This window comes from Lycium barbarum, chromosome 10 (assembly GCF_019175385.1).
Source record: "Lycium barbarum isolate Lr01 chromosome 10, ASM1917538v2, whole genome shotgun sequence".
Classification (NCBI taxonomy): domain Eukaryota; kingdom Viridiplantae; phylum Streptophyta; class Magnoliopsida; order Solanales; family Solanaceae; genus Lycium; species Lycium barbarum.
In genome coordinates this window covers 116,745,313-116,759,736 of record NC_083346.1, presented here as the reverse complement: position 1 = coordinate 116,759,736, position 14,424 = coordinate 116,745,313, and the positions used below count along the sequence as shown (strand labels likewise).

Genomic DNA, 14,424 nt, shown 5'->3' with positions numbered 1-14,424 from the left:
AATAAAAATTAATTACTATACGCATTTTTGGAGTAGAAAAGATGGAATTGAAAGCAACAAAATTAGTGCCACCTTTGTTTTGTAAGTAACATTTTTTTTTTTTTTGAGTTGTTCCCCTGTCCACACAAAAGGATAGTGTGATGTATGATTGCTAAAGCATTATGTTGTGTTAGGTGATTTTTCTCATCTATTCAAATCTCGGGGAAAAATTTATCCGGTATTTATATTGGCGAGACATAGCTGATACTTTATAAAATTAATCGAAGTATGCAAGCTGATATCGGACACCATAATTATCAAAATAATAAAAGAATTATGTTGTCCTCTTTATTCTTGTAATGGTTGGTGTTGTCCAACTCTCTTTGTTTTCCGTAGCTCAATAGTTAATATAGAGCCCGTTTGGATTGGCTTATAAGTTGATTATAAGCTGTTTTCGACTTTTTTGAGTGTTTGACTGGCCAGCTTAAAGTCATTTTGTGTTTAAAATAAGCTCAAAAAAATAATTGGGCCCATTTGACTTAGCTTATCTAAAGCATCTTATAAGCTGAAAACAACTTATAAACCAAAAAAAATAAGTTAGACTACCCCAAATTTTTTTTTTTTTAACTTATAAGCTATTTGCAGCTTATAGACATAAGCTCATCCAAACAGGCTCATAATCCAGATTTACATTCATGGCGAGCTAATATATCCATGTTTGGAGACTATAAATTTACTCTACTATTCATCTAAATTTTTGAGAGATTCAAAAATATCAATTCTTTCATCAAAGCAAACAAGCAAATCCATCATTTGTAGAAAGCAAACAAGCAAATTTGCACAATTAGGTCAATTAAAAGGTAATTGTTAAGTGAATTTTACCCCGCTCGTCCATAGAACTTACACTCATCATTAAATTGTTGTCGAATACTGATATGTCAAGGAAAAATTATGATCGATAAGGCCAAAACGGAGCTCCTAAGAGAGAATATTAAAAGGTTTTGCTATACAAAAACATACAAGATATATTGACTACAAAATGACCTTTAATACAAGCACCACATTTTTGGACAAGAGATGTGGCAAACTGTAATACTTGGACAGATTCCATATCAAAATACAAGTGAACTGCTCTTTACAGCTTTCTCTTTTCGTGTTTTTTTATACTACTTGTTGCACCTGTAGATTCTGAACATATCGGTAGTGAACGGAGACGAACTCAAAAGCGGCTAGTTGAGATTCAACGTTTGGGCTCAATCAACGTCTTACCCTCGAAGAATTCACCGAGCATACGTTCAAGATCTTCAGCTGAATATCTGATGTACTTTTGGGCGTTTTTACCATTCTCGACCAAGGGCCTGTCATGCATGAAAATAAGGCATTTTACATCATCTCAAATTTCCTATGGGAAGTACTTCTAATGTTTCATTTTATCTAATAACTATTTCGGGAGTCAAACAGTTTAATCAGTTTAAACGATTTCTTCAACCAATGTTTATACATTTTCTGATATATATTACTCCATGTACCTTCTATGTAAATTCTATTCTGGAATGAGTGATTTTATACCGGAAATTAGAGGGTTATATTCTTCTACTAATGCAACTTATTTGAAGAATGAAACAAACAAACTGTCGCTGCTTCACATATTTGAAGAATGTCAAGCGACCAAACAACTTTCTAGCTACACCGTGTTGGAGTTTTCAAAAAAAAAAAAAAAAAAAAATCATGCAAGAGAGAAATGGTAGCAAAATCAATTTAAACATACCCAAAGCGTTTAAGGAAAGATCTGTATGCAGGTAGCAAAATTTCGGCGACTGCAAGCTTCAATGACTCTCGCAACTCAGTATCTGGAACAGTCCATTGAGTTTGCCTTTGATGAAGCTCTTCAAACTGCCCATTGAATATCTTCAACCTGATGAAGAGTAACAAGAAGTTTTCACACCAGAACCAAGGTAGTTAATAAAATAAGAAATCTGAGAACATACCTGTCTCTTACAGTCGATCTTGAAACTCCACTACTATTTTGTCCATCTGCACTGCCAGAGTTACTGCCTCCAGATGATGTTAGCCCTTGAATCGATAGGGATTGAAGGATCTACTTAAGAATAAAGCAAGGTATTCATTAGGACAATTGTATGCGAATTCCATTTTTTTGGTAAACTTCTATATGTTCAATGCACCACGTAAATTCCACCATCCGGAAAAATTAGACAGTTCAAAAAGAGCAGGAATTTGCACGAAAGATAGTTTAAAGCGGGGGAAACTTTAATTTCTTTTACAAGGAAAAGCAAGGCAATTATCTTTTCAGGTACCCAATGGTATTCATAATGTTTTACTGATCTAGAGATGATTTACCGAGAAAGTCACTGACTAACTTGAATTAGCATTCTCAGATACTTTAACAAACTGTACACACCTACTTTGGTTGTGAGTACCTAAGCTCTTCCTTACTGGAGATATTGTTGGCAACAACCGGTTGATATGATGATGGAATTGGTACCAAGGGACTTATAAAAATTTCTCTGAGTTGGTACGAATAAGGAAGTTGATGAGATATATAAAGGTTAGTAACCAACCAAAAAAAGAAGGGGAGATCCTGCTCTATGCACTCACAAGAGCTCCGGATATGGGGTAGAAAAAAGAAGCTCATCAGGTGTGGACAAATAATTCAAATGGCAGATCAATCAGCATAATCATACATGAGACACTGCTGCAAATTAGAGCTAAATCAGTAAAAGCTCATCAGGTGACAGCAAATTGATTCAAGCCACAGCACTCTAACTGAGACCATAGCCATAGACAAGAAATAAAGCAGTGAAAAACAGCAAAATCAGAAAGATTAATGCCCATTCAGATTATCACTAGAAAAAGATCCTTTAAGGTACTGCAAGTTAACTTGACCTTGACTTGGAGAAGCGCTAATATGGTTAGCTTAGTTCAAATGTTCAGATTTGAATTGATCCCCTCCCCCCTATTTTTTCTCATTTTCTTGAGGCAGAGAATCGGAAGGAGGAAAAAGCTAGATGAGCAATACCTTCGCCCAAGCAATTCTTTTATATTGATTTGCATGTTGCTGTACAACTCTCCGGTGTCTTTGTACCCAGTCATCCCCTAATAAATCTTTGGCTTCGGACCTAGAACCAACAAGGGATAAGCAACTAACCATAAAGCAATCAAACAACCTTTGAGGTTGTCATCAGCATTCCAATGTATAGTCAATTTAACAAACCTGCGCACAGATCTGACCATATAGTGAATATTGTTCATAAGAAACAAGTGAGTCAGAGCAGTATCCTTGTACTGCTTAGATTTCCCATCCAAATTGGTTTGAAGAGCCTCCATTATACGCATTGTAACAGCAGCTAGCTGAGAATCTCCTCCATTTTCAAATTCTTGGAACAGTTGTTTCAACGTTGATTGATAACTGAAACAAAATTATGCAACTCGTCAAGGCAGTTATTTCAACAAAGACTCACAGCTAATCTACAGGGTGTTCATTTCCATAAAAAGAAAATATAGAGGATTCAAATAGTTGATTCCAACTGATTTGGAAGAGGCGTAGTTGATTAAAGAAACAATTTCAACATAAATCAATTTATCCACACTAACATGTATATCAGGTGGGCAGCAAAGTGTAAAAAATGGAAGATAATAATGTGTGATCCTATGTTCTCTCTAAGCTTAAATTTGAGGCATCAGAAAACTCTGACCAAATAAAGCAAAAACATTCAGCAACCTTGCAGTCAAGCAAAATTTGGTTAAGGTCTTTCCTAAATAATATGCTAATCCAGTTGGTATGTGAATCCTCAAAACCTTAAAGACTCTTCACATTAACCCCTTTGCCCAAATCTGTGGTTAGTGGTTTACAATTCTCAAAATTTGAATCTTGAGGCCCAACATATAGCTGCTGCAGTTCTTAGTCTAAAAATTTGCAATAAACCAGTTTCTTTGTTTGATTCTATATCGTAACATGAATATGATAAAAAAAAAAAAAAACATGAATATGATGAAACTTATTTATCCAACCTCGAAGCTGAAAACCCCAACGAAATCCAGAGCTTATCCAGAAACTGTGGCAATTAGAGCAAGATTTATCTACTGTGCCTCTAGCACAAATGCTCATATTAACGGCACATTAAGGAGTCCCTGGGACATCCGCTTGGAAGGTACTCATACAATTTAGTGAGGAAGACGTGATAAACCAGTAATATCCCCTTGGAAGAAGGAAGCTGTTATTTGACTTTTCTTTCATGAATACAAGTAAAAAGAAAGAACACGTTATGTAGTTGAGTAACTTACTCAAACAGGAACTTCACATAATTAATCACATAGCTGGTTAAGGGATGGACAGTTCCATCTGAGACAGCAGTTTTAGTTGCGTCTTTCTCAACTGCTTCTTCAAAATCACTAAAGGTTTCTTGGGCTGTCTGGGCAAGTTGCTTTGTCAAACCAAAGGCAGATTCCCGAATTTCATTGCAAGCTTTACCTCTGAAAAGTGATTCAATCTGCAGAAGACGCAATATCTTCATCTTATATGCACAATAGGCAGACCAGAAGACTAGAGAAAGATTCTAAAGCCAACAACGAAGGAGTGCAGTCGTGAAAATTGGAGGATGGTCTAATATATAGAAGGCCATTTGGATGGAAAAAAAGAATGCGGTGGGGTGGACTGACATAGGAGGCTATCTATGTAAACATTTAAAACTTAGTTTTGAAACTTATTTATTTTACTCAATCAAAAAATTATGAGTTATGACAGATTGTTAACGATTTGTTGGTTGTATAACAGATAAGGGTCTAGCATAACTCACCAAGTTAGCATGTCAAAGAACAAGAACAAGTAGCAAAGAAAGGCTGCATGGATTCTGTATCTAGTAAAACCATATGCATGTTAAGATTCTAAAATATGTACCTATTTTCTTCTTTTGATTGACTAGGATATGAAATCCATATATTTATATTTCTAAACGTATACATCTCCTTGTTAACTAAAAACAAATTTTCTTTAATAGGTACTGAGAACCCTCACAAGAGTAAAGTGTTAAAGCCTGCTTCCGTCTATGGAGAAGAAGTCCACCATATCATCTAACTCTTACAATTTTCAGTTTACAGTAGAAAGCTATCATGTCATCACCATGAGTAACACATGAAGATGAGGTCAAAACTATGTCTGTGATGATATTATTCTTCTGATGTCTATTTGATAATCGGGGTCTTTCAGTATAAGCAAGCCTAACTTGAGATTCGTAGATTACACATGAACCAGCTTGCTAAATGGCAGCTTTTTAAGTCAGTGGAAATAATTAGTCAAACTTGGATGATGATTTTAAGATAGCACAAAAGCTTATTAGTAGCTGATAAAGAACCAGATCAATTTTGGCATATCTATGTCAAAAGACTTCGCAATATGATATACAACATAATTGATCCTCAGTTAACAAGCATCATCCAGGATCTACAAAGTCGTAGTTTTTATTCCATGTAGGTATAATATAATGAATCAAATGTGTGTTTGCTAGTATGTCTCATACCTCTGAACGAAGTTCCCGCATTATTTCATACATATCCAGAAGCACAAATAACTTCTCAGGTGATCTTTTGCTTTTTGCAATTGCATCACCAAAACTAAGCAACATCGCAACACTCGCAGTTGTAACTTCAGCAAAACATTGGTCATTGAGTGAATCAAATCCTTCAAGAATTTGATCACACACCTTACGTTCCCCAGCAAATAACAGTTTGACCTGTTCAAATAACCATAAGAAAGTCAAAGGCAAGCTTTTATCGACTTCCAGGGGAATTAGAGATAACTTACAGCAATTCGCATAAAATGAATCCAATTTCCAATTTTAGCTTCCAAAACTTCCCATTGCATCTTCTGAACATCATCTTTGCTAAGTTTTTCTACTCCCAAATTGTGAAGACTTTCTTCCAGTACGGGAGAACGTGTTTCCCTATTGAGACATTTATAAACCAAAAAAATAAGAAAAGGAGTGAAATGAAGAAAGGAATCTATGCGACTTACTTCAAAAAATATTGTTGCAATGTTTGTGTAAAAATTACCGAGAAACTACTACTTATGTTCAACAATAAGAGCACAACTTTCAACTCCTAGCCAAGAAAATTGTCCTGAAGCCACAACTTTCAACTCCTCTTCTCTCTATATGTAACACTATTATTTAGCATCCCCAATACAACTGGTACCCTATAAAATAGCAAAAGTCGGCTCATAAAAGAGTACATTGAATGAAAAGGTACTTAAACCAAACTACTTATTTCCTTCTACTCTTCTATTTTCAGGTGGGTTTTGGTATGAACAAAGTTGAGGCAACTAAAAGGTCTCCCGTCTATCGAGAAAAGGGCATTATAGTATTTCACCTCTGAACTACACAGATTTAAGAACTGGACTATTGGAGGTTTTGAGCAAGAATGAAGATTAGGGTTCTCTCTCTCTGACACACACACACACAACGGTTTCCAGTCAGCTTTTCTCCATTTATTCCGGTCCTCATCATAAACCAAAAATGAACTTTCTGGAGACTTCACCACCTCCAATGTATCCACTATCTAGTTTGCTTTCTGTTGAGTGCTATAGAGTATTTAGATATCCATAAATAATTGAATCTTCAACCAATTGCAAATAGTTTTCATTTCAGACCTAAAAGTTCAAGGCGTGAATTCAGCAGTTTCTAGCTAGGCCGAGGATTACTTGGCTTTGACAAGATAGTGCACAGCCCTAAGATATCCCGAATAGGAATGAAAATGAAAAGCAGTTTATATATACATGGTATTGTATTCTACATATAATGAGAAAAAGAGCATCTCTACTGCTCTTGTTCTTGTTACTCTGACATAAGAATATTGAAAGCCATAATAACCACTTTGATGTGCAACCCATATTTACTGTATTGGACATTTAAACTTATGCAGCAAGCAGAAACTGTGTCAACTGTTTATGGGTTCAAGTTCAGACATTGACAAAGCATGTAAGGCAGTTATCTCATCTTAAGCTTCACCTATTTCTCTGAACGAACTGCTTAATAGAGAGAAATACTTCAGCTTGTAGGCCAGTAGATCTTTTCTCCAGGATATTATACGATAAGAAACATTGGAAGTACATGACCACATAGTTCATGGTTAAAAATAGATATTTACCTGTATATTTTTACAAATTGCTGTTGATGACCAGCTTGAACCATCTGTTGCGCTAAATCATGCAGTAAAGGCAGGATTCTTGGAGGTATAAGAGTTGGGGGTGTGTAGACAGCATTTTCGGCACCATTTTGTTCAGCATTACTGTGACGACTCTTACCATTAGGTTCCTGGTGTCCAGGTGATGACGAAGGTCGCATTGAATTTGGGAGACACTCGAACAGCCGATCAGGTTCAACGGGTTTACTGAAAATGTCAAATTCAGATTTAGTCAAAAAGCTCCATTGGAAGGTCAAGTAGCAGAATTTGGGTGCATTTCTACTTCAATTTTGAAGCCTCCTTTAGAGTATTAAAGGTTAAGAACATAGGCAAGACATAGGATTTTAGAACTGATAGCAACGCGAGGACATTCATCACAAAATGCCTCGAATCCCGAACAAAAATAGTTCTAGGGCATAATCACAACGTTAAAGCATACTGATACAACCATTTTAACTTCCTTAAATACTTCACTAATCTTTACATGAAAGATATGAGAAAACTACAATTCATATCAATATATATACTTGAATCTCAGATTAATCATAAGTCTACAAATAGGTTTCATGGAACTAACAATTTACATGCAAAGTATCTAGAAAACAAGATCAGCATGAAGTGTAGGACAAGGTTTCAAGTCTACAGATAGAATATGTTGAAAACAGTAAAAATGTAAGCAAACCTATAAGATAACAAGAGCTGCTTAAACTCCTCTTCGAGCTTTGAAATAGCCTTGGACAGCAAACTATTAGCATGATTGAGCACTCCATCGCTACTCTTGAAGCTTTTGTTGTTGCTGAAGAAGCGAATATTGTTTCTCAGTTGTTCAATTGCTTGAAGATAACTTTCTATGTCCTCATGTGGCCCTTTAAGTATTTTAACTTCCGCCTAATATGAAGGTACCGTTAATTAAGAAGTTCTAATTTAAAAAGGTGCATTTAAAAAGGATCATTTCATCTGATAAAATTATCACAAAGAAAAAACGGATTCACAAACATTAGAGACAACAAACCTGACGAGAAATATCAAATTGGGACAGTATAACCTCAGCAGCCTTTAAAGTCTTATCAATGTTTCCATGAGCTATCCTAATAGCATGAGTCCTTATCTACAAAGAGCAGATTGAGCACCAGTCAAGAAATGAACCAAAACTGAAATGATCAAAAATGTAAATGCAATAAATTAGAAAGTACTGACCAAAATTGGATCAGGAAAAAGAACTACTATTGAAAAGGAAAAACAGTTCGCCTAAAATGGAAACGAGAAATTAAACAAATCCAGGAATGGAATCACTTCAACATTCAGATCCGCACAAACAAAAATTACTTAGTGCCTATTTCACTCTAGGGGGTTGGTTCAGAAGTACAACCTTTATAATCTCTCTAAAACAGTACAACAGACGGCGCAGCACTGCCTACGTGCTAATTAGCTTCTGATGTATTCTCTGATGTACTCCTTTTTTCAAGATTCAACCAAATCTATGTCCAAACGCTATCAATCATCATTTTCTAACTTTGCTACAACTATTCTAGTAAAATGCATGTACAAACACATCTTCAACTACCAAAATCTATTCTTCAACACAACTTCAAAAACTTTTTTGTTCAAGATTCAACCAAGTCTACGTCCAAACGCTATCAATCATCATTTTCTAACTTTGCTACAACTATTCTAGTAAAATGCATGTACAAACACAACTTCAACTTCCAAAAACTATTTTTCAACATAACTTCAAAAACTCTTTTTTTTTCAAGTTTCAATCAAACCTATGTCCAAACACTAGCTTAAATTAGACCCAAACTTCAGAACTTGGACTATCCAAGTTTTTTTTCAAGTAAAATGTATGAACAAACACAACTTCAACTACCAAAATCTATTTTTCAACACAACTTCAAAAACTCTTTTTTTCAAGATTCAACCAAATCTATGTCCAAACACTAGCTAGCTTATATTAAACCCAAATTTCAGAACTTGGGGTTATCCAATTGAAACAAAATCAATCAATAAATGCATGTACAAACACAACATCAACTTCCAAAAACTATTTCTCAACACAACTTCAAAAACTCTTGTTTTCAAGATTCAACCAAAATTTTCAGAACCTGGACTATCCAAGTTTTTTTCAAGTAAAGTGTATGTACAAACACAACTTCAACTACAACAACAACAACAACCCAGTGAAATCCCACATCGTAGGGTCTGGGGAGGGTAGAGTGTACGCAGACCTGACTCCTACCAAGGTAGGACGGCTGTTTCCGAAAGACCCCCGGCTCAATAAAAGCATAAAAAGAAGTCAGATACGGTTAGATAAGGTTAAGAGATTCGGATAAGAGGATAATACAGGATAATCAGAGCACAGAAAATAACCGATAATAGCAGAAATCAGAGCAGATGACACAGGATAACCAAAGCACATGAAATAACACATAATAACAGATAATAGCAGAAATCGGAGCACAAGAAATTATATTGCAATAATGCGACTACTAATAAGAACGGATAACGAGACTATCTACTAGCCTTCTACCCTAATTTGGGTCCTCCAAACCCTCCTATCTAAGGTTATGTCCTCGGTAAGCTGTAATTGCGCCATGTCGTGTCTAATTACCTCTCCCCAATACTTCTTCGGCCTACCCCTACCTCGTTTGAAACCATCCATGGCCAACCTCCGCACTGGGGCATCTGTATCTCTCCTCTTCACATGCCCAAACCATCTCAATCTCGCTTCTCGCATCTTGTCTTCCACCGAGGCCACCCCCACCTTATCCCGAATATCCTCATTCCTAATCCTGTCACTCCTGGTGCGGCAACTATTTTTCTTTTGTTCAAGATTCAACCAAATCTATGTCCAAACGCTATCAATCCTCATTTTCTAACTTTGCTACAACTATTCTAGTAAAATGATGTACAAACACAACATCAACTTCCAAAAACTATTTTTCAAACACAACTTCAAGAACTCTTTTTTTTCAAGATTCAACCAAATCTATGTCCAAACACTAGCTTAAATTAGACCCAAACTTCAGAACTTGGGCTATCCAAGTTTTTTTCAAGTAAAATGTATGTACAAACACAACTTCAACTACCAAAATCTATTTTTCAAACACAACTTCAAGAACTCTTTTTTTTCAAGATTCAACCAAATCTATGTCCAAACACTAGCTTAAATTAAACCCAAACTTCAGAACTTGGACTATCCAAAATTTTTTCAAGTAAAATGTATGTACAAACACAACTTCAACTACCAAAAACTATTTTTCTTTTGTTCAAGATTCAACCAAATCTATGTCCAATTATAACAAAACCAATCAATTCATCATTTTCTAACTTAGCAACAACTATTTATAGTAAAAATTCAAGATTAGGGACACCTGTGTGGGACGCATAGCAGTTTCCAGAGCAGATAAACGATGATCAAATGAACCTAAAATATTAACAACATTGTCTGTAATTGACTGACTTTTTTGCAATGAATCTCTCATTATTTTTGCTCTTTCACTTAACATATCTACTCCAACACCATTTCTTGGTATACCCATTTTCAAGAATTGAGTTATGCTTAGTTTGTTGTAATTTTTGAAAGATTTTAAGAAGAGAAATTTGATAAAGGAAACTGGGAATAAAAGCAATAATGAATGAAAGAGAAAAATAAGGGGGGTTTGATGATGTTGAAAGGTGGTCCAATATTAGTTGACAGATGTTTTTGTTTTTACTCAAAGTGTATCTTTTGGTACTAGGCTTTAGATCTTCTATTTTTATCTTTCTTTATATGGTAGTAGTACAATAAGTTATTTATATCTTCTTTTCTTTGGTTTTCTAAAGTAGACAATTTGGAGAGAAAAAAAAAAAAAAATGTATATAGGGGAATGTTTCTCTATTTTTTTAATCGGCTTACAACAATAATATGTAATGTAATCTTAGTGGTTTGGGAGGGTGGGATTTACGAGATCTTACTAATTATCTCTACCTTTCCCTTGATATATAATTAAAGGAAAAGGTGTAAATATATTTTCGTTAAAAAATGATGTATATATACCTTTGCTGTTACAAAATGGTGCAAAACCCCTGTCCTTACACAAATAGTGTAAATATACCCTTTTCGCTAACGGGATTTTTAAAAAAAATATTTAGCTTATTTTTTAATGAAAAAAAAATATCACGTGGCTTTTTAAAAAGTCTACTCATTTTTTTTGTAGACATATTTTTCTAACACCACATGGTAAATTTTTCTCTGGTAGTTCAGGTTTGGTTCGTTTTAAAAAAAATGGGTAGTTTCTTTTTTTTTTAAAGCCACAGAGATATTTTTTATAGCCATATTTGTTTAAAATTATTATATGGCTTTAGAAAAAATGTCTACTCAAATTTTTTTTTAAAGCCACGTGATTTTTTTTAATTAAAAAATAAACTAAACGATTTTTAAAAAATTTCGTCAGCAAAAAGGGTATATTTGCATCATTTTGTAACGATAGAGGTATTTTTACATCATTTTTATAATCGAGGGGAGGGGGGAGGGGGGTATATCTGCTCTAAATCGCAAAGTTGAGGGGTATATTTGCACTTTTTTTCTTTTTTTAAATGAACCAAACCCGACCCACTAGGAAAAAATTACCATGTGACGTTAGAAAAATATGTCTACTCAAAAAAATGAGTAGATTTTTTTTTTTAAAGCCACATGGCATTTTTATTAATTAAAAAATAAGCTAAATGATTTTAAAAAGAAAGTTCTGTTAGCAAAAAGGGTATATTTGCACTATTTGTGTAAGGGTGGAGTATATTTGCACCATTTTGTAATGGCAAGGGTATATATACACCACTTTTCTAACGGCGGTATATTTGCTCTAAATCGCAAAGTTGAGGAATATATTTGCACATTTGCCCTTAATTCAATTTATATAGAAATTCCTTTGACGCATTTAATTTTTACCACATTCATACTATAAATCGTATCTTGTTCGAGAAGTAGCAATTATATATATTTTGAGTTAGTTAGCCTGTCTGAGTATGCAAACTATTTGGTGGATATAATAACAAATAAGCCTTCTACATCAATCAATTCTTTCATTGATGAGGGACTTCCATGAAGCAACATATCTAACACTCATGTGTGTACACAAAAAAGACGAATGAAGAATAAAAAAAATGGGGAAATTTCTTAAACTTGCTCACTTATATTACAAAAAAATAGCCTAAAACTTACATTGCAAAGCTTTAACCCAAAAACACTTTTATACAATACAATACACTTTAACCATGATCCTAGACTTATAAATCAGATAAAGAATGTGGGAATTAGAATTTCCCTGTTCCGTTGTAGGATGGGAGTTTACGCCCATGAACAGTGACCGTATTTCAGTTTACGGCCCGTAAATCAAATCGTAAACTGGTACCAAGGATTTCTGAGCATTCTGGAATTTGGCAATTTGATGTCAAATGGTTAAATACGGACTGTATTTCAAAATACGGCTCGTATTTCAAAACTTATTTGGAATTTGGGAAAACTTCCTTCATGAAAGTTGTAGAGCTTTGAACTACCTTTCCAACGGTATATTATGAGAGTCAAACGAACATCTGTGCAAAGAGTTATGGCCATTTTACTGAAGAGAGGCAGTGCTGTCCGTATTTCAAAATACGGCCAGTATTTAACCGGACCGAAAAATTAATTTTTCCAGAACAATATATATTCGTGCATATCAGTTCAAATCATTATTTTTCATTCCTTCAAGCCCTAGAACGACTTTCTACCCTCTTCCATCATCAAGAACATCAATGTAAGCCTACTTTAATTATTCCAACTCAATTGTAACACCTATCCTTGTAATCTAAACAAGAAATTATCATTCTAAAACTAGGGTTTTCAAGAAAGCCCATCTCAAGGTTCAAGAATTCAAGATTTTGGAAATCTTCTTCAAAGCTCAAGTCTTTAATTCAAGTTTTGGAGTGACTAAGGTATATAGAGTTACTATCTACGTGTGGAAACATCATTGTTCTTTCCCACGCCTCATAATCCATAAATTATGATTCTCTACTAAAACTAGGGTTTCTATACCATGCTCATGATAACCCTAAGTCCATGTCCATGATTATATTATGTATGAATTATTATAATTCCATCATTGAATTCTTAATATTTCTTTATGATTATTGAGAATCCGTTCGTAATCCATGAAAACCCATGTCTCGTATTCCATGGGTTCTTGCATGCATGTTTTTAAATAAAAATGATTATTTCATGAATATCCTACATGTCTACAAGTTTTCATGCAACTATATTATATAATTACTTTCATGCTATGATACAAGATACATACATACTAAATACAAGTTATTTCATGAAACCATATTTACAAGTTATTTCATGAAACCATGTTTACAAGTTATTTCGTGAAATCATGATTTCAAGACAAGTACAAGTTAATTCACGAAAATCATGGGCTTCTTAGCCAACTATATTATGTTCATGTTTTTGGGAGTTGCACGAATTACCGAGAAGGCTCAGATAGCCTGAAACTACGTAGCCACCGTAGGACAAGGATCGCTCCGTCCAGATAGGACGATACCTGAATTTTACACTGAATGGATCCATCAGGCACGTTACCACCTTATACCCTGGCAAGGTATGAGGGCTCTGCTGGTCCGGCGAGGTACCAGACTCCACGTACCCACGTGGTGATATCACATGTCGGTTTGTGAAATGCTCTCCTTACTTATCATGTTTTACTTATGTTATTTATATATATATATATATATATATATATATATATATATATATATATATATATATATATATATATATATATATATATATGTACTCATGCTCATGTTCATGTCCAGGTTTTCAGTTTCAGTTCTTATCATGTTATTCCATGTCCCATGTTATTTCTCTCAGTTGCTTTACATACCAGTACATTCAATGTGCTGACGTCCCCTTTTATTGCCCGGGGGCCTGCATTTCACGATGCAGGTACGGATTTACAGGACGACGCTTCTGCTCATTAGGATTTGCACGTACCAGCTTTTTGGTGAGCCCCATCTCATTCGGGGTTTAGGCATTATCTTTCTTTATCTAGTTTTGCATCTAAAGGTATGCTGGGGGCCTTGTCCCAGCAAGTATGTTACATGTTTTTCAGACTCATGTTAGAGGTTTCATAGACAAGACAAGTGTCATGTTAGACTTCCATATATGTTAGCCGGTTTGGCTCATTTATGATATTGTCCGCATTCATGACTTGATCAAGTATTTATGTTTAATAT

At 34.7% G+C, this 14,424-nt stretch overlaps 1 protein-coding gene across 1 annotated transcript; it reads right to left on the bottom strand.

The window, feature by feature from the left end:
- Positions 1-963: 963 nt before the first annotated feature.
- LOC132613879 (exocyst complex component EXO70A1-like) lies at positions 964-10,836 on the bottom strand. Its single transcript, XM_060328166.1, has 12 exons — positions 10,545-10,836; positions 8,186-8,281; positions 7,856-8,061; positions 7,138-7,380; positions 5,798-5,936; positions 5,514-5,726; positions 4,282-4,487; positions 3,212-3,406; positions 3,017-3,116; positions 1,968-2,077; positions 1,748-1,894; positions 964-1,337 (listed from the first exon to the last, which is right to left on the bottom strand). Exons 1-12 carry the CDS (start codon positions 10,710-10,712, stop codon positions 1,220-1,222), a joined length of 1,941 nt encoding a protein of 646 aa, XP_060184149.1. The 5' UTR covers positions 10,713-10,836; the 3' UTR covers positions 964-1,219.
- Between the last annotated feature and the right edge of the window lie 3,588 nt (positions 10,837-14,424).